Genomic DNA, 21,571 nt, shown 5'->3' on the forward strand with positions numbered 1-21,571 from the left:
ACAGCTGTCTGTATGGATTTCTACAACATTAACAGCTGTCTGTATGGATATATACAACATTAACAGCTGTATATATACAACATTAACAGCTGTCTGTATGGATATACAACATTAACAGCTGTCTGTATGGATATACAACATTAACAGCTGTCTGTATGGATATATACAACATTAACAGCTGTATATATACAACATGAATAGCTGTCTGTATAGATATCCAACATTAACAGCTGTCTGTATGTATATATACAACATTAACAGCTGTCTGTATGTATATCTACAACATTAACAGCTGTCTGTATGGATATATACAACATTAACAGCTGTCTGTATGGATATCTACAACATTAACAGCTGTCTGTATGGATATATACAACATTAACAGCTGTCTGTATGGATATCTACAACATTAACAGCTGTCTATATGGATATCTACAATATTAACAGCTGTCTGTATGGATATCTACAACATTAACAGCTGTCTGTATGGATATATACAACATTAACAGCTGGATATATACAACATTAATAGCTGTATATATACAACATTTAACAGCTGTCTATATGGATATAGAACATTAACAGCTGTCTGTATGGATATACAACATTAACAGCTGTCTGTATGGATATACAACATTAACAGCTGTCTGTATGGATATCTACAACATTAACAGCTGTCTGTATGGATATCTACAACATTAACAGCTGTCTGTATGGATATCTACAACATTAACAGCTGTCTGTATGGATTTCTACAACATTAACAGCTGTCTGTATGGATATATACAACATTAACAGCTGTGTGTATGGATATATACAACATTAACAGCTGTCTATATGGATATACAACATTAACAGCTGTCTGTATGGATATACAACATTAACAGCTGTCTGTATGGATATACAACATTAACAGCTGTCTGTATGGATATACAACATTAACAGCGGTCTGTATGGATATCTACAACATTAACAGCTGTCTGTATGGATATCTACAACATTAACAGCTGTCTGTATGGATATATACAAAATTAACAGCTGGATATATACAACATTAACAGCTATCTGTATGGATATACAACATTAACAGCTGTCTGTATGGATATACAACATTAACAGCTGTCTGTATGGATATATACAACATTAACAGCTGTCTGTATGGATATATACAACATTAACAGCTGTGTGTATGGATTTATACAACATTAACAACTGTCTGTATAGATATATACAACATTAACAGCTGTGTGTATGAATATCAGTGGAGGCTGCTGAGGGGAGGACAGCTCATAATAATGTCTGGAACAGAGCGAATGGAATGGAAACCATGTGTTTGATGTATTTGATACCATTCCACCCTATTCTGCTCCAGCCATTACCACGAGCCAGTCCTCCTCAATTAGTGTGCCATCAACCTCTTGTGATGTATATGTACTACATTAACAGTGAAGAATAATAGTGAATGCATTTGTTATACTTAGGTGGACAAGACATTTTCATGACTGACGAGCAGCGGAAGTACTACAACGCTATGAAGAAAATAGGCTCTAAAAAGCCCGAAAAGCCTATACCAAGACCTACGGTAAAATACCAACTATGATAAGTCTATACCACGACCTACGGTAAAATACCAACTATGATAAGTCTATACCAAGACATACGGTAAAATACCAACTATGATAGGCCTATACCAAGACCTTTGGTAAAATACCAACTATGATAGGCCTATACCAAGACCTTTGGTAAAATACCAACTATGATAAGCCTATACCAAGACCTACGGTAAAATACCAACTATGATTAGTCTATACCAAGACCTACGGTAAAATACCAACTATGATAAGCCTGTACAAGACCAATGGTAAAATACAAACGTTGATGAACTGTGACAAACATGACAGTGGATGTAATATGTACTCAAACATTGTTTTATAAATGCATTTTAGAATGAACCTGAATGATATTCGAACGATGGAAACTTTATGGATCGCCAACATGGCGTTAATGGATCTATGTCATCTTTTCATCTATCTATCTCTCCAGAATATCCTCCAAGGCTTCTTATTTGACCTGGTATCCAAGCAAGCCTTTGACATCATCATTATGATGCTGATCATCGTCAACATGGTGACCATGATGGTGGAGACAGACGATCAGTCCGCACGCATGGAGTCCATTCTCAACAAGATCAACCTGGTCTGTAGCATGATGTACTAGTACTACAGTACCCATAATTCTCTGTGTATGATGTACTACAGTACCCATAATGCTCTGTGTATGATGTACTACAGTACCCATAATGCTCTGTGTATGATGTACTACAGTACCCATAATGCTCTGTGTATGATGTACTACTGTACCCATAATACTCATGGAGTCCATCCTCAACAAAATGGTCTGTAGCAGAGACGGAAGAGGAAGTGAGACATCCCACTCCCCCATTTTTTCTGTTTCAATGGAGTCAATGAACTATGTAGACCAGACCCAGCTGCTATTGCATTGGTGTTTATGGGAGTGCCACCCCCTTAAGTAGAAAGGAACTTACCATTTTTTCCAATGGTAAATGGCTTGAGTGAACTATCTTAATTTATCCACCGTCTTTGTTCTATAACATGATGTACTAGTACCCATAATGCACCGTACAACATATCCTGTAGCATGATGTACTACTGAAGTATTACAATATCTATAATGCTCTGTACAACTTATCCTTTTTTATCCTAGTACATATAGTGCATTCGGAAAGTATTCAGACCCCTTGACCTTTTCCACATATTGTTACGTTACAGCCTCATTCTAAAATGTATTTAATTATATTTTTTCCTCATCAATCTACACACAATACCCCATAATGACAAAGCAAAAACAGGTTTTTAGAAATGTTTGCAAATGTATTACAAATATAAAACAGAAATACCTTATTTACTTGATTGGAGTCCACCTGTGGTAAATTCAATTGATTGGACAAGATTTGGAAAGACACACACCTGTCTATATAAGGTCCCACAGTTGACAGTGCATGTCAGAGCAAAAACCATGAGGTCAAAGGAATTGTCCGTAGAGCTCTGAGACAGGATTGTGTCAAGTCACAGATCTGGGGAAGGGTACCAAAACATTTCTGCAGCATTGAAGGTCCCCAAGAATACAGTGGCCTCCGTCATTCTTCAATGGAAGAAGTTTGGAACCACCAAGACTCTTCCTAGAGCTGGCCGCCCTGCCAAACTGAGCAATCGGGATAGAAGGGCCTTGGTCAGGGAGGTGACCAAGAACCCGATGGTCACTCTGACAGAGCTCTAGAGTTCCTCTGTGGAGATGGGAGAACTTTCCAGAAGGACAACCATCTCTGCAGCAATCCACCAATCAGGCCTTTATGGTAGAATGGCCAGACGGAAGCCACTCCTCAGTAAAAGGCACAAGATAGCCCTCTTGGAGTTTGCCAAAAGGCACCTAAAGACTCTCAGACCATGAGAAACAAGATTCTCTGGTCTGATGAAACCAAGATTGAACTCTTTGGCTTGAATTCCAAGCCTCACGTATGGAGGAAACCAGGCACCATCCCTACGGTGAAGCATGGTGGTGGCAGCATCATGCTCTGGAGATGTTTTTCAGCGGCAGGGACTGGGAGACTAGTCAAGATTGAGGGAAAGCTGAATGGAGCAAAGTACAGAGAGATCCTTGAGGAAAACCTGCTCCACAGCGCTCAGGACCTCAGACTGGTGTGAAGGTTCACCTTCCAACAGGACAAGCACACAGCCACACAGCCAAGACAAAGCAGGAGTGGCTTCGGGACTAGTCTCTGAATGTCCTTTGAGTGGCCCAGCCAGAGCCCGGACTTGAACCCGATCGAACATCTCTGGAGAGACCTGAAAATAACTGTGCAGCAACACTCCCCATCCAACCTTACAGAGCTTGAGAGGATCTGCAGAGAAGAATGGGAGAAACTCCCCAAATACAGGTGTGCCAAGCTTGAGGCATCATACCCAAGAAGACTCAAGGCTGTAATCGCTGCCTAAGGAGCTTCAACAAAGTACTGAGTAAAGTGTCAGATTCTAAAAACCTGTTTTTGCTTTGTCATTATGGGGTATTGTGTGTAGATTAATGAGGAATTTTATTTTAGAATGAGGCTGTAACATAACAAAATGTGGAAAAATTCAAGAGGTGTAAATATTTTCCAAATGCACTGTATGTTCCTGAAGATAATACAATGGTGTCCTGTCTCCTTAACCATACAGATTTTCATTGTCATCTTCACCACCGAATGCCTCATGAAGATCGTGGCACTTCGCTGCTATTTCTTCACCGTGGGATGGAACATCTTTGACTTTGTGGTTATCATTCTCTCCATTGTGGGTGGGTGGAACAATATAACCCTGAAAACAACCTTCAAAACAACCTATATATATTTCTGACAAGTGATCTATACTAACATTTTCCCAAATGTACATTTCATGTAAAGGTAATCAAATGTTTTGTCTTTAATTTGCTTTTGGTGTTGTTTCTTAATTTCTGATTTCAACACTTGCAGGTATCGTTCTTGCTGACATCATTGAGAAGTACTTTGTATCTCCGACTCTGTTCCGTGTCATCAGACTGGCAAGGATAGGACGCGTACTTCGACTAATACGTGGGGCCAAAGGAATAAGGACTTTACTGTTTGCCTTAATGATGTCCATGCCAGCGTTGTTCAACATCGGCCTCCTGCTCTTCCTCGTAATGTTCATATACGCTATCTTCGGAATGGCCAACTTCGCTTACGTGAAAAAAAAGGAAGGGATAGATGACATGTTCAACTTCGAGACCTTTGGGAATAGTATGATCTGCCTGTTCCAGATCAGCACGTCCGCCGGGTGGGACAACGTCCTGGAGCCCATCATGTCTAACTCCCCAGAGGAGTGTGAAGCCTACGTCGTCAACACCGGCACCAACGTCCGGGGAAACTGTGGCAACCCGTCTGTGGCAATCGCCTTCTGTGTCAGCTACATCATCATATCGTTCCTCATCGTGGTCAACATGTACATCGCCATCATCCTGGAGAACTTCAGCGTGGCCACCGAGGAGAGCACCGAGCCGCTGAGCGAGGACGACTTCGAGATGTTCTACGAGGTTTGGGAGAAGTTCGACGCAGAGGCCACCCAGTTCATAGAATTCTCCAAGCTGTCGAATTTCGCAGACAACCTGTCGGAGCCGCTACGCATTGCCAAGCCTAACAAGATCAAGCTGATCTCGATGGACCTGCCGATGGTGAGCGGGGATAAGATCCACTGCCTGGACATCCTGTTCGCCTTCACCAAACGCGTGCTGGGCGAGTCGGGCGAGATGGACGCCCTCAAGCAGCAGATGGAGGAGAAGTTCATGATGGCCAACCCGTCCAAGATCTCCCACGAACCAATCACTACGACCCTACGCCGCAAGCAGGAAGACGTGTCTGCCATCATCATCCAGCGCTGTTACAGACGCCACCTGGTGAAACGGCAAATGAAGCAGGCCTCATTCCTTTACAGACAGATGAACCTTCAGACCAACCTGAACTTGCAGGAGCACATAGTGGTGGACATAGAGAGGGCCCCGGAGACGGAGGGCCTCATCGCGGCCATGATAAAGGAACACTACGGCCCCAAGGGGCCCGACGAGGAGGAGGAGGAGCTGGTAGAGGTCATGGGGGTCATGGAAGGGACTCTGTCCTCCTCACCGCCATCTTATGACAGTGTGACCCGGCCGGGGGCGGCTAGTGACGTTGGTCAGATAGAACGGCTAGAAAGGCCGAGAGACTTAGTGTTAGAACTCAGGGAGCCTAGCCCCTCACAATCATATAGGGAACCTAGCACCTCACAAACATATAGGGAACTTAGCACCTCACAAACATTTGAAGAGACATTTCTTTGAGATATTGTTTTCAGGAAACATGTTTTTTGTTGTTGTTTTGTTTACAACATGTACAGTATCATAACTCGGAACAACTCTCTCGGTACAAGGTGAACATTTTTATAGCAGAAAATACCCAGGAATTTCATAGTAAAATGCAAATATTGCTTTTCTATTATTTATATAAGACCCTTTGTCAATCATATGATATGTGTATTAATAATGTTTAGAAACCCAGGCACCGCTTTGAAGATGGCGATTCCACTAAAATGTATAAAAGATGCTTATAAACAAATATGTGATTTCATATATTCTGTCATAATGGTTAACCAGTAAGTGTAAATGACAATCAATCAGCTCTGAATAACATTTTGAAGTTGGATTGTTTTGTTTTACGGATGAATAGAGATAAATATGGAGTGTTTAGATCTTGGTTCTCGTTTTGATTACAGATGATGAACTCTTATCTTTATTATCAAAAGAATGGCAGCTAGATTTGCTAAAATTATATTTATGAAAAAGTATATTTAAGTATATTTTCTTATTAATGGATATTTCAGGACCAATATTGTTGTTATTTTCTAACCAATGAGTTAATATGGTAAAGACCACATTATTTGATCAGAAGTGTATAGTTTATATGTATATATTATGCACTAAATGTAGTTTATTGCATGATCAGTATATTAAAACCCCCATGGTGAAGGGTTGTGTATAGTACTAACTGCAGCATAATGTGCCTGATAATGGTTGTCTGTCATCTGCACACTTAGTCCCCTTTAACCATTTCATTTGACCTGTGGAAGTAGAAATATACATTACAAACATATGTTATATTGACCTACGTAAAGAGTTATGGGGGGCATTCATGTCAAACATTTATATCTAACTTTTATAACGTATTTATATTTTAGGGTTATCTCCATGACAGTCCATACGTATCATAGGGTTCATAGCCAGAGCAATCAAATGATGTGTATACAACTGTATTCATTCTTTTTACATGAAAGATGATAAGATACTTCCTTGAAAACCTTTTTTCCGTATTACATTTAAATAGGTAATCACTATATCAAACAATATTAAAAGATTTTTCCATAGTTGGGAGTTTTCATTTTGTTACAGCTAGTTAACACATGGTACACTATTGTTTTCTATCCTATTTTATTTTACTTTTTTTATAGCCTATAATTATTACAACATTTCTGCATATATCAGAATTTATTTATTTCAAATTCACTGTTTTTATCCCTCTTGCCTTTTTCTATTAGACACATCTACAGTTTGTGTCAATGCATACGAACATTCATGATCAAACTCAAAATACAGTACCATATTTTGAGCAACCTGAATAACCTGAACAATCCCCATATTATACTGTGTCTTCAGGTCCAAATCAAGACCCAAGACCGATGACTGTCTCTGTCTGTTTTCACAGTGAAAACTAGTTAGCTACAATGACCTCAATAGTGGACAGGGGTTTCCAGGCGTCACAGTTAAATCCCTAGCCGTTCCCTGTCCGTGTGTTTGAGAGAAAAAAACAACAGCTGTGCACATTTGCAACCCTCCATTATTATACTGTGGCTGAGAGACTAACTGCTCTTACAGGTTCATTTGGTCTGTGATGCTTTGTGGATACTGCTGGAAAATGCATGTAGAAGATATAGGTTGTGCGTGAAGTGAAGCGTGACTACTGTAGAGTAAGTAAACGTCGAACAGAGTCCAAAAACACTTACTGAAAGGAAATTAAATGAGCTATGACATTTTAATTCCGAAAAAAAAATATATATGAAAAAATATATAAAAGAAAGACAAAAACATTCTATTTGGTCTTTCTCCATCACTCCTATTGAATCACTTGACATTGGGCTATTTTTATTAATCTCTTAGTTTAGATTTGGACTGCTTTCCTGATCCTTCAAGTACTTACTTTTAATAAAAGCAGAGATGTATTTTATTTAACTAGGTAAGTCAGTTAAGAACAAATTCTTATTTACAATGACGGCCTACAACGACCAAACCCGGGCGATGCTGGGCCAATAGTGCGCCGTCCTATGGGACTCCCAATCACAGCCAGTTGTGATACAACCTGGATTGAACCAGGGTCTGTAGTGACGCCTCTAGCACTGAGAAGCAGTGCGTTAAACTGCTGCGCCACTCGGGATAAAGTGTTATGTAAAATGTACAGTATTTAGATATGGAGGTTGGAATTGAGTTACTATATGAACCCTCCAACATTTTTTTGGGTTTGGAAAAAATATTCACAAGGGGAGCCAATTTGGATTTATCCCCAAAGAGATTTCCTCTGTGGTCGAGTTGGAGTGGTCAAATCCAGCAGGACCAGCTGGGAAAGAGGGATAATCTGTGTGTAAAAAAATCACTTGTTTTAATTACACACACACACACACACACATACACGGGCGCGCATAGACTCACACACACATTATCACACACAGACACTTTTAGCAATACACACATGCATAAACACACTGACACACATGCCATACTTTTTCATCAAGCCTCATTACTGACAGATGCTTTAAATTTAATTAGTTTTTTTGTGCATGAAATACCAAAAATGCTGTGCCTTGAATGGATGTGACTTGGTCATTGATCTGATATTTAAGCATTTGGACATGTGGCAGGTATTAAGCCTTTCAATCAGAGAGAAAACATTAAAAAAAGATTAAAAACTCCACTTTTTCTAATTACTCAAATGCATCAGCTTGGGCACATGGTAAAACACTCAGATACAATGTCAATGTGATGCATTATGAAATATTTCACTCAAGGAAAATATATCCATAACAAATACAGCAGCAATGAACGGGGTTCACAGGACGACATAAAAGGACACGATCAGTTGGATAATAAAGCAAGCACTCTTTATCATGTAGGAACTATCTTCCTTTATGTGCAATCACTAAAAACATGATCATGTTTATCTCTCAAAACCACAAGAATGATGCAAGTTATGTTTAGTCTAGTGATGTAGCTTTGTTATCTTTGAATGCAGCCGGTAATCATTTTTAAATTCTTTACACAATGTATTGCGTTTATAAACCAATTATGGGGTTAATTTGACTAATGGTTTACATTATAATATGTGAAATATTTTCTGCATTAATTTCACAATACTTCACATTGTTCATCTACATAATTTAAATCTAACATTCATTTGCATGGGACAAAGTCCACTTGACCAATACTTATTGCTCTAGTATCTTATGGTGTCCACTGGTGCCAATGACATCTATAGTGCCACCAACTGGTCTGGTGCAGTCACTTTATATTCACACAGCTTCTAAGGACATATACATAAGGTTTACATACCAAATTTCATGGCCCCATGTCCATCGGTTCACTTCTTATAGCCCTGGTTTGAAATGGTGCCATCTAGCAGTGTAGCGTGACTGACTTTGAATGCAGCAACTAATAGTTCTCAAATTCATTAGAGGCTAATTCATTGAGTTTATCTTCAAGTTTTCATTTGTCACATGCTTAAAGGCCCAGTGAAGTCAAAAATGTGTGTCCTGAATTTTAGATATATTTCCACACTGAGATTGCATGTGTGGGTGTTATTGTGAGTGTGCGGTGTTAGTGTATGTATATGGGTCTTAGTGTGTGGGTGTGAGTGTGTGGGTGTAATTGTATGTATGTGGGTGTTGGTGTGAGTATGTGGGTGTTAGTGTGAGTATGCGTGTGTTAGTGTGAGTGTGTGGTGTTAGTGTGAGTGTGTGGGTGTTAGTGTGTGGGTGTGTGGGTCTTAGTGTGAGTGTGTGGATGTTAGTGTGAGTATGTGGGTGTTAGTGTGTGGGTGTGAGTGTGTGGGTGTAATTGTATGTATGTGGGTGTTGGTGTGAGTATGTGGGTGTTAGTGTGAGTATGCGTGTGTTAGTGTGAGTGTGTGGTGTTAGTGTGAGTGTGTGGGTGTTAGTGTGTGGGTGTTAGTGTGTGGGTGTTAGAGTGAGTGTGTGGGTGTTAGTGTGTGGGTTTTAGAGTGTGGGAGTGTGGGTGTTAGTGTGTGGGTGTGTGGGTCTTAGTGTGAGTGTGTGGATGTTAGTGTGAGTATGTGTGTGTTAGTGTGTGGGAGTGAGTGTGTGGGTGTCAGTGTGTGGGTGTGGGTGTTAGTGTGTGGGTGTTAGTGTGTGTGTGGGTGGGTGTTAGTGTGTGGGTGTTAGTGTGAGTGTGTGGGTGTTAGTGTGTGGATGTTAGTGTTAGTGTGTGGGTGTTAGTGTGTGGGTGTTAGTGTGAGTGTGTGGGTGTTAGTGTATGTGTGTGGGTGTATGTGTGTGGGTGTTAGTGTGAGGGTGTGGATGTTAGTGTGAGTGTGTTAGTGTGAGTGTGTGGGTGTTAGTGTATGTGTGTGGGTGTTTCTGTGAGTGAGTGGGTGTTAGTGTGTGTGTGGGGATGTTAGTGTGAGGGTGTGAGTGTTAGTGTGAGTGTGCTAGTGTGGGTGTTAGTGTACGTGTGTGGGTGTTTGTGTTAATGTGTGGGTGTTAGTGTGAGTGTGTTAGTGTGAGTGTGTGGGTGTTAGTGTATGTGTGTGGGTGTTAGTGTGAGTGAGTGGGTGTTAGTGTGTGTGTGTGTGGGTGTTAGTGTGAGGGTGTGGGTGTTAGTGTGAGTGTGTTAGTGTGAGTGTGTGGGTGTTAGTGTACGTGTGTGGGTGTGGGTGTTTGTGTTAATGTGTGGGTGTTAGTGTGTGGGTGTTAGTGATAGTGTGTGGGTGTTAGTGTACATGTGTGGGTGTTAGTGTACATGTGTGGGTGTTAGTGTGTGGGTGTTAGTGTGAGGGTGTTAGTGTGAGTGTGTTAGTGTGAGTGTGTGGGTGTTAGTGTACGTGTGTGGGTGTTTGTGTTAATGTGTGGGTGTTAGTGTGAGTGTGTTAGTGTGAGTGTGTGGGTGTTAGTGTATGTGTGTGGGTGTTAGTGTGAGTGAGTGGGTGTTAGTGTGTGTGTGTGTGGGTGTTAGTGTGAGGGTGTGGGTGTTAGTGTGAGTGTGTTAGTGTGAGTGTGTGGGTGTTAGTGTACGTGTGTGGGTGTGGGTGTTAACGTGTGGGTGTTAGTGTGTGGGTGTTAGTGATAGTGTGTGGGTGTTAGTGTACATGTGTGGGTGTTAGTGTACATGTGTGGGTGTTAGTGTACATGTGTGGGTGTTAGTGTGAGGGTGTTAGTGTGAGTGTGTGGTTGTTAGTGTATGCGTGTGGGTGTTTGTGTTAATGTGTTGATGTTACTGTGAATGTATGGGTGTTAGTGTGTGGGTGTTAGTGTGAGTGTGTGGGGGTTAGTGTGTGGGTGTTAGTGTGAATGTGTGGGTGTTATTGTGTGGGTGTTAGTGTTAGTGTGAGTGTGTGGGGTTTAGTGTGAGTGTGTGGGTGTTAGCATGAGTGTGTGGGTGTTAGTGTGTGGGTGTTAGTGTGAGTGTGTGGGGGTTAGTGTGAGTATGTGGGTGTTAGCATGAGTGTGTGGGTGTTAGTGTGTGGGTGTTAGTGTACGTGTGTGGGTGTTAGTGAATCTTTAGGGACTATTGTAATGAGACCAATGACCAAATTTGGAGTGAATCTGACTTTTAGTCCATGAGAAGATTTTTATGATTATTTTAAGCATTAGCTTTACATAGTCAAAAAAGTTCATTATGAATAGTTTCCTTATTTTTTAAGATATCAATGTCAAACTTAATTTGGTTGATGAAGGTAATGTCTTTGATTACCCCTAAAAGTTTCGCAATTTAAATGGACAGGTAAAATCACATTTCCTGATTTACAGTTGAAGTCGGAAGTTTACACACATAGGTTGGAGTCATTAAAACTCGTTTTTCAACCACTCCACAAATTTCTTGTTAGCGAACTATAGTTTTGGCAAGTCGGTTAGGACATCTACTTTGTGCATGACACAAGTAATTCTTCCAACAATTGTTTACAGACAGATTATTTCACTTATAATTCACTGTATCAAAATTCGGGTAGGTCAGAAGATTACATACACTAAGTTGACCGTGCCTTTAAACAGCTTGGAAAATTCCAGAATTATGAAGAATTCGAGAATTATGTCATGGCTTTAGAAACTTCTGATAGGCTGATTGACATAATTTGAGTCAATTGGAGGTGTACCTGTGGATGTATTTCAAGGTCTACCTTCAAACTCAGTGCCTCTTTGCTTGACATCATGGGAAAATCAAAAGTAATCAGCCAAGACCTCAGAAAAAAAATTGTAGACCTCCACAAGTCTGGTTCTTCCTTGGGAGCAATTTCCAAACCAGTGAAGTTACATCGTTCATCTGTACAAACAATAGTACGCAAGTATAAACACCATGGGACCACGCAGCCATCATACCGCTCAGGAAGGAGATGCGTTCTGTCTCCTAGAGATGAACGTACTTTGATGCGAAAAGTGCAAATCAATCCCAGAACAACAGCAAAGGACCTTGTGAAGATTCTGGAGGAAACAGGTACAAAAGTATCTATATCCACAGTAAAACAAGTCCTATATCGACATAACCTGAAAGGCCGCTCAGCAAGGAAGAAGCCACTGCTCCAAAACCGCCATAAAAAAGCCATACTACAGTTTCCAACTGTACATGGGGACAAAGATCATATTTTTGGAGAAATGTCCTCTGGTCTGATGAAACGAAAATAGAACTGTTTGGCCATAATGACCATCATTATGTTTGAAGGGAAAAGGGGGAGGCTTGCAAGCTGAAGAACACCATCCCAACCGTGAAGCACGGGGGTGGCAGCATCATGTTGTGGGAGTGCTTTGCTGCAGGAGGGACTGGTGCACTTCACAAAAATAGATGGCATCACGAGGACGGAAAATTATGTGCATATATTGACGCAACATCTCAAGACATCAGTCAGGAAGTTAAAGCTTGGTCGCAAATGCGTCTTCCAAATGGACAATGACCCCAAGCATACTTCCAAAGTTGTGGCAAAATGGCTTAAGGACAACAAAGTCAAGGTATTGGAGTGGCCATCACAAAGCCCTGACCTCAATCCTATAGAAAATTTGTAGGCAGAAATGAAAAAGCGTGTGCGAGCAAGGAGGTCTACAAACCTGACTCAGTTAAACCAGCTCTTTCGGTAGGAATGGGCCAAAATTCACTTCTTGTGGGAAGCTTGTGGAAGGTTATCCAAAATGTTTGACCCAGGTTAAACAATTTAAAGGCAATGCTACCAAATACTAATTGAGTGTATGTAAACTTCTGACCCACTCGGAATGTGATGAAAGAAATAAAAGCTGAAATAAATAATTCTCTCAACCATTATTCTGACATTTCACAGTTTTCAAATAAAGTGGTGATCCTAAGTGACCTAAGACAGGGAATTTTTACTAGGATTAAATGTTAGGAATTGTGAAAAACTGAGATTAAATGTATTTGGCTAAGGTGTATGTAAACTTCCGACTTCAACTGTGTGTAGCCTAGCCTGATTTTTCACGTTCTTATTGTGTTATTACCATTGCACCATATCATGTAGACATAGGGGCCTATGTGCTCTATGCGTTTGCATATGGGCGCCATGGATTTATGACATGGGGGGTTAAGAGACAGTATAAACTGGTGGTTCGAGCCCTAAATTTTAATTGGCTGACAGCTGTGGTATATCAGACCGTATACCACTGGTATGACAAAACATGTATTTTTACTGCCCTAATTACATTGATGCCAGTTTATAATAGCAATAAGGCGCCTTGAGGGTTTGTGGTATAGGGGACTTGTGGTATTTTGCCAATATACCACGGCTAAGGGCTGTATTTAGGCACTGCACGTTGCGTCATGCATAAGAACAGCCCTTAGCCGGGGAATGTTGGCCACGGGGCGGCAGCGTAGCCTAGTGGTTAGAGCGTTGGACTAGTAACCGGAAGGTTGCAAGATCGAATCCCTGAGCTGACAAGGTAAAAATCTGTCATTCTGCCCCTGAACAAGGCAGTTAACTCACTGTTCCAAGGCTGTCATTGAAAATAAGAATTTGTTCTTAACTGACTTGCCTAGCAAAGTAACTTTGTGATAGGTGGGGTACAGGAAGGCAGGCTCAGCGTCAGGATGGGAAAAGGTCAGTAATCCAGAAAGGTGGGGCAAAGGTACAGGACGGCAGGCAGAATGGTCAACACTGGGAAAACTAGGAAACAGGAACAATCAAGAGACAGGAGCCGAGGGAAAAACACTGGTATGCTTGACGAAACAAAACGAACTGGCAACAGACAAACGGAGAACACTGGTATAGGTACACAGGGGATAATGGAGAAGATGGGCGACACCTGGAGGAGGGTGGAGACAATCACAAAGACAAGTGAAACAGATCAGGGTGTGACACATCCACAACATCAACCCTTCTCAGACCCACCTGCTCACACCCCCATCCCCGTCGCTTGCATCACTCTCTGCCACATGGCCTCAAACAAATGTTCTTTCTCTCCGTTGCCCACGCACTTTCAACATTTCGATAATAAAGTATTTGACCTTTTCATTGTTTTAATGATGGAGGATTGGTTGATTTCTAGTTTTTAAGTATACGTTTTTTTCAAGATGATTGAAGCTAAAATTATCATCCAAACCATCGGGCATCTCATTGCACCCTCATATGCCATGTCTTGAAATATGCAGACAGACAGAATATACAGACAGACTTTTGGACATTATAGCATTCCCAGAAGGCATGGATTATTGAGTCATTGTTAGGCTCTCTGTTAGAAAGTATTTGAAATGTCCGGATTGACTGACCTTCATGTCTGAAAGTAATGATGGACTGTCGTTTGTCATTGCTTATTTGAGCTGTTCTTGCCATAATACAGACTTTGTATTTGACCAAATAGGGCTATCTTCTGTATACCACCCCTACCTTGTCACAACATAAGTGATTGGCTCAAATACATTAAGAAGGAAAGAAATTCCACAAATTAACTTTTAACAAGGCACACCTGTTAATTGAAATGCATTCCAGGTGACTACTTCATGAAGCTGGTTAAGATAATGCCAAGAGTGTGCAAAGCTGTCATCAAGGAAAAGGGTGGTTACTTTGATGAATCTCATATATAAAATATATTTTGATTTGTTTAACACTTTTTTGGTTACTTCATGATTCCATATGTGTTATTTCATAGTTTTGACAGTCTTCACTATTATTCTACAATGTAGAAAATAGTAAAAACGTTTCTCAGCCTAGCAGACAGGTCCGGGACGAATGGAATGGACTGGCCGTGGATTTTGATCTCCTTTCCCCCTTGTGCCTTCAGAATGTTGACTTTGGTCTGATAGTTCCACAGATTGCCATGCGAGGATATTTAGCGTTAATTCTGTTTCACCGGCAATCCTACGGCATCGTTCCAGATCTTTTGGTGAAATATCCAAACGGCAACTTCCTCTGATATCACCTTGAGCACGTAGCTCGAAAGGTCCCCTTTGTCCACGTCTTCATGTCAACATGTTGTCATGTTGATTTTGTGTCATTCTGTTTTTTTTTTGTTTCCAGATGGCTAATTTTGTTTTCTTGTTTATACACATTCCTTGTATGTGCACGTCTGCCACGATAGACTGTCTTTTAGAGGAAATCTACTTTTTTAACAACAGATTGTAGAAGTTAGTTTGTTTTGGTGAGAATTTAAAGTATTTTAGCTATTTTTTTCCTGGATATCCTTTAGCTGTTCATAACTCTCATTTGCATGTCCAAGTTACTCCTAGTCTTTTCCTCTGTGGGAAGCCATGGCTTGTTGGATTTGGGTCGCTGTGCTGCTTTACCAACGGATTGGTTCGATGTTGTACATAACTGACCGCTCACTCTCTCCCAGTTGCTAGGGGATATATCGATCTATTGATCTTAGAGACTTATTTTGAACTTTGTTGTCTGGCTTTTACATATAACCACAGTTTTGTTGATACAAAAAAGAGCGAGACAATACATATTATGTCAACTTGCATTGCAGAATAGAATATCCAAAAAACATTGTGATAAATTAACATAGGCTATATAGTGTTTTGGGCTAATGTGAAAACATAAACCCACCAATGGTCCTGTTCATAGAGGTTTATGACAAGTGATCATTCAATAAAGTAATGTTTAGCTATTTACTCATTAGATAACTGTCAATTTGGCCCACCTGGAACAGGGGTGTGGGGCTGTCTCCCATTTGGTTTTGGAATACGAATTTTGACACCAGAGTTTATTTGGCCAGCAAAATCCCTGAGGCAAAAGCAAAAAAAGCAAAAGCAAACTAATGGCTCCTCATCATCATTACGTTCCTCGATTTCATTTTTTTTTTCTTGTCACCCCCGCCCCCCTTTTTCTCCCCAATTTCGTGATTACAATCTTGTCTCATTGCTGCAACTCCCCAACGGGCTCGGGAGAGGCAAAGGTTGAGTCATGTGTCCTCCGAAACATGACCCGCCAAACCGCACTTCTTACCACCCGCTCACTTAACCTGGAAGCCAGCTGCACCAATGTGTCGGAGGAAACACTGTTCAACTGACGACGGACGGAATTACTGACGCCCGAAGTCAGCCTGCAGGCGCCCGGCCTGCCTCAAGGAGTCGTGGGTGAACAGGGAGTACAGGAGGGGACTAAGCACGCACCCCTGAGGGGCCCCAGTGTTGAGGATCAGCATGGCAGATGTGTTGTTGCCTACCCTTACCACCTGGGGGGCGGACCGTCAGGAAGTCCATGATCCAGTTGCAGAGGGAGGTGTTTAGTCCCAGGGTCCTTAGCTTAGTGATGAGCTTTGAGGGCACTATGGTGTTGAATGCTGAACTGTAGTCAATGAACAGTATTCTCAATTAGGTGTTCCTTTTGTCCAGGTGGGAAAGGGCAGAGTGGAGTGCGATTGAGATGGCGTCATCTGTGAATCTGTTGGGGCGGTATGCAAATTGGAGTGGGTCTAGAGTTTCTGTGATGATGGTGTTGATGTGATGCATGACCAGCCTTTCAAAGCACTTCATGGCTATTGACGTGAGTGCTATGGGGAGGTAATAATTTAGGCATGTTACCTTTGCTTTCTTGGCCACAGGGACTATGGTGGTCTGCTTAAAACATGTAGGTATTACAAACTCGGTCAGGGAGAGGTTGAAAATGTCAGTGAAGACACTTGCCAGTTGGTCCATGCACGCTTTGAGTACATGTCCTGGTAATCCGTCTGGCCCCGCGGCTTTGTGAATGTTGACCTATTTAAAGGTCTTGCTCACATCGGCCATGGAGAGCGTGATCACAGAGTCATCTGGGAACAGCTGGTGCTCTTGTGCATGCTTCAGTGTTGCTTGCCTCAAAGCGAGCATAAAAGGCATTCAGCTCATCTGGTAGGCTCATGTCATTGGGCAGCTCATGGCTGGTTTTCCCTTTGTAGTCCAGTGTTACCAGTATTACCAGTATTACTAGTGTTACCAGTATCATCAGTGTTTCCAGTATTACCAGTATTACCAGTGTTACTGGTGTTACCAGTGTTACCAGTATTACCAGTATTACCAGCGTTACCAGTATTACCAGTATTACCAGTGTTACCAGTATCACCAGTTTTACTAGTGTTACCATTATTACCAGTATTACCAGTATTACCAGTGTTACCAGTAGTACCAGTTTTACTAGTGTTACCAGTATTTCCAGAATTACAGTATTATTAGTGTTACCAGTATTACCAGTTTTACTAGTGTTACCAGTGTTACCAGTATTACTAGTGCTACCAATATTACTAGTGTTACCAGTATCACCAGTTTTACCAATATTACTAGTGTTACCAGTGTTGCCTGTATTACCAGTGTTACAGGTATTACCAGTGTTACGAGTATTACTAGCATTACTAGTGTTACAAGTATTACCAGTGTTACCAGTGTTACCAGTAATACCAGTGTTACCAGTGGTATCATTGTTACCAGTGTTACCATTGTTACCAGTGTTACCAGTATTTCCATTGTTACCAGTGTTACCATTATTACCATTGTTACCAGTGTCATCCGTATTACCATTGTTACCAGTATTACCATTGTTACCAGTATCATCAGTATTACCATTATTACCAGTATTACCAGTATTACCAGTATTACCATTGTTACCAGTATCATCAGTATTACCATTGTTACCAGTATCATCAGTATTATCATTGCTACCAGTGTTACCAGTATTACCAGTGTTACCAGTATCACCAGTGTTACCAATGTTACCAGTAGTACCAGTATTACCAGTATTACCAGCAATACAGTATTGCCAGTTTTACCAGTATTACCAGTGTTACTAGTTTTACCAGTATCACCAGTATTACCAGTGTTACAGTATTACCAGTATTACCAGTATTACCAGTGTTACTAGTGTTACCAGTATCACCAGTATTACCAATATTACCAACACTACAGTATTGCCAGTATTACCAGTGTTATCAGTAGTACCAGTATTACCAGTGTTACAGTATTACCAGTATTACCAGCAATACAGTATTGCCAGTATTACCAGTATTACCAGTGTTACTAGTGTTACCAGTATCACCAGTGTTACCAGTATTACCAGTTTTACTATTGTTACCATTATTACCAGTATTACCAGTATTACCAGTATTACCAGCAATACAGTATTGCCAGTTTTACCAGTATTACCAGTGTTACTAGTTTTACCAGTATCACAAGTATTACCAGTGTTACAGTATTACCAGCAATACAGTACTGCCAGTATTACCAGTATTACCAGTGTTACTAGTGTTACCAGTATCACCAGTATTACCAATATTACCAACACTACAGTATTGCCAGTATTACCAGTGTTATCAGTAGTACCAGTATTACCAGTGTTACAGTATTACCAGTATTACCAGCAATACAGTATTGCCAGTATTACCAGTATTACCAGTGTTACTAGTGTTACCAGTATCACCAGTGTTACCAGTATTACCAGTTTTACTATTGTTACCATTATTACCAGTATTACCAGTGTTACTAGTGTCACCAGTATCACCAGTGTTACCAGTATTACTAGTGTTACCAGTATTACTAGTGCTACCAGTATTACTAGTGTTACCAGTATCACCAGTTTTACCAGTATTACTAGTGTTACCAGTGTTGCCTGTATTACCAGTGTTACAGGTATTACCAGTGTTATGAGTATTACTAGTATTACCAGTGTTACAGGTATTACCAGTGTTACTAGTATTACTAGTATTACTAGTGTTGCTAGTGTTACTAGTGTTGCTAGTGTTACTAGTCTTACCAGTGTTACCAGTATTAGAGGTGTTACCAGTGTTACTAGTGTTACCTGTATTAGAGGTGTTGCCAGTGTTACCAGTGTTACCAGTATTACCAGTGTTACCAGTGTTACCAGTATCACCAGTGTTACCAGTATTACCAGTTTTACTAGTGTTACCAGTATTTCCAGAATTACAGTATTATTAGTGTTACCAGTATTACCAGTTTTACTAGTGTTACCAGTGTTACCAGTATTACTAGTGCTACCAGTATTACTAGTGTTACCAGTATCACCAGTTTTACCAGTATTACTAGTGTTACCAGTGTTGCCTGTATTACCAGTGTTACAGGTATTACCAGTGTTACGAGTATTACTAGCATTACTAGTGTTACAAGTATTACCAGTGTTACCAGTTTTACCAGTATCACTAGCATTACTAGTGTTACAAGTATTACCAGTGCTACAGGTATTACCAGTGTTACTAGTATTACTAGTATTACTAGTGTTGCTAGTGTTGCTAGTGTTACCAGTGTTACCAGTATTAGAGGTGTTACCAGTATTACTAGTATTACTAGTATTACCTGTATTATCAGTGTTGCCAGTGTTACCAGTGTTACCAGTGTTACCAGTGTTACCAGTATTACCAGTGTTACCATTGTTACCAGTGTTTCCAGTATTACCATTGTTACCAGTATCATCAGTATTACCAGTGTTACTAGTATTACCATTGTTACCAGTATTACCAGTATTACCAATTTTACCAGTATTACCATTGTTACCAGTGTTACCAATGTTACCAGTATTACCATTGTTACCAGCGTTACCAGTGTTACCATTGTTACCAGTGTTACCAGTATTACCAATGTTACCAGTAATACCAGTATTACCATTGTTACCAGTAATACCAGTATTACCAATGTTACCAGTAATACCAGTATTACCAGTAATACCAGTATTACCAGTAATACCAGTATTACCATTGTTACCAGTAATACCATTATTACCAATGTTACCAGTGTTGCCAGCGTTACCATTGTTACCAGTGTTACCATTGTTACCAGTGTTACCAGTATCACCAGTGTTTCCCAAGCTTCTTATTCATTCCCCCTGAGCTCAAACCAGTTACATCTGGGAATATTGGAACCTCAAGGGGGTTGGGGGAAGTGGTTGTTTTCTCCTGGTTGCTGCGACAACGTGGTCCTGATGCGGTCTCTCGGCAACGGATGAAAATAAGCGTCCAACCCTCTGTGGCAGGAGGAGTGGTCTCCTGATTGGGACGCTGTGATTGGGTGAAACTCTCCTAGTTCCTTTTCATACAGGGAGTAGAGACAGACACAGTGAAGTACTGTGACTCACTTGTTCATCACAAACACTTTGGGGAATAGGAGAGTACAAACCCCTAAAAACAAGTCATTTGACCAAGAAGATGACGAGGGTAGGTCATGCAGTCTGGATGCAGAAGAAGTAATGGTCTCTGATAATAATAGCGCATTGGAATTCCACTTACAACAAAAACTTGTCAACATACGTTTTAACATTCTACTTTTTTTTTAAACATGTTGTTATATGAGTTCCTCCTTGCCCTTTTGTGAACAGAGAGGAGAGCTGTCTGAATGAGTGAGAGAGAGAGAGAGAGAGAGAGAGAGAGAGAGAGAGAGAGAGAGAGAGCTCAGTCTCTTGGCACATGACAGGACGGGTAAGTAGAGAGAAGCTGGGCTAAGCCACTCACTCTGGAGCTATTAGGCCCATTTCAGAGAGAGACGAAAATCATGTACATAAAACTTCATTTTAGTCACGGCTACAGCACGCACACAGACAGCCATGCTAAAACTCTACTTCCTCTCTGATCTGTTGCTGTTACAAACCTAGTCAAATGGTGTTGGGGTACTTCTATAAAATAAAAAAAATGCAATCTTAGGAGTGTCACAGCTGACAATAAAAAAGAATAATTACAGTTAAGTTTAGTAAAGAGAGGGAAGTATATCTGATTCAAGGAAACACAGTATATTTGATTGTAATAATAATAAAGAATTCTGTGAAATCTGAAAAAGCTTAACCCATTAAGAGTGTTTTCGCTGTGGTCCATCTGTTGGTGTCGGTGTTGGCTGTTGCTAGCTTTCACAAGAGAAGGGTCTTTTCTATGATCAGTCTCAGATGCTGATATAAATGCAATTATTTTTGTCACTGAGCCCAATATCTGTGACTCTCTCAACACTTCACATCCAGAAACAAAAAACTAAAACACCAAGGTTAGCTAAAATGGCAGAGCTTGATAAAAAAAAAAGCAGAGGAGAGAAAATGGTGCTTTTATACAGTCCAGAGCTAAAACCAGAGAGAGAGAGATGGGGAGAGAGAGAGAGCGATAGAGATAGAGAGATTTACTTCGTCATGGTGGGCGAACAGTGCACAGATGGCCTGGCGAGGCACTATCTAATGACTTGTAGCATGGCTTCCCCAGCTGTGTCAGCAAGTCAGACACTGTTGCTGTCTTCTGGAAGAGCACTGCCACCATCTGGACACAGAGTTTTAATACAGGCAATAATACATACTTGTGGTCAATAG

The 21,571-nt window shown here is 40.8% G+C and overlaps 1 protein-coding gene across 2 annotated transcripts in view; it reads left to right on the forward strand.

Moving 5' to 3' along the window:
* The window catches only part of scn12aa (sodium channel, voltage gated, type XII, alpha a), a 122,619-nt gene extending 115,657 nt beyond the window's left edge, over positions 1–6,962 (forward strand). For both annotated transcript variants that reach the window (XM_014141417.2, XM_045694475.1), the window contains 4 exons: positions 1,478–1,582; positions 2,044–2,196; positions 4,233–4,350; positions 4,526–6,962. In XM_014141417.2, the coding sequence (XP_013996892.2) occupies positions 1,478–1,582; positions 2,044–2,196; positions 4,233–4,350; positions 4,526–5,883 (1,734 nt within the window). In that variant the 3' untranslated portion in view covers positions 5,884–6,962. The remainder of the gene's footprint in view (positions 1–1,477; positions 1,583–2,043; positions 2,197–4,232; positions 4,351–4,525) is intronic.
* Positions 6,963–21,571: the final 14,609 nt, after the last annotated feature.

The sequence above is a fragment of the Salmo salar genome, chromosome ssa14, assembly GCF_905237065.1.
Source record: "Salmo salar chromosome ssa14, Ssal_v3.1, whole genome shotgun sequence".
Classification (NCBI taxonomy): domain Eukaryota; kingdom Metazoa; phylum Chordata; class Actinopteri; order Salmoniformes; family Salmonidae; genus Salmo; species Salmo salar.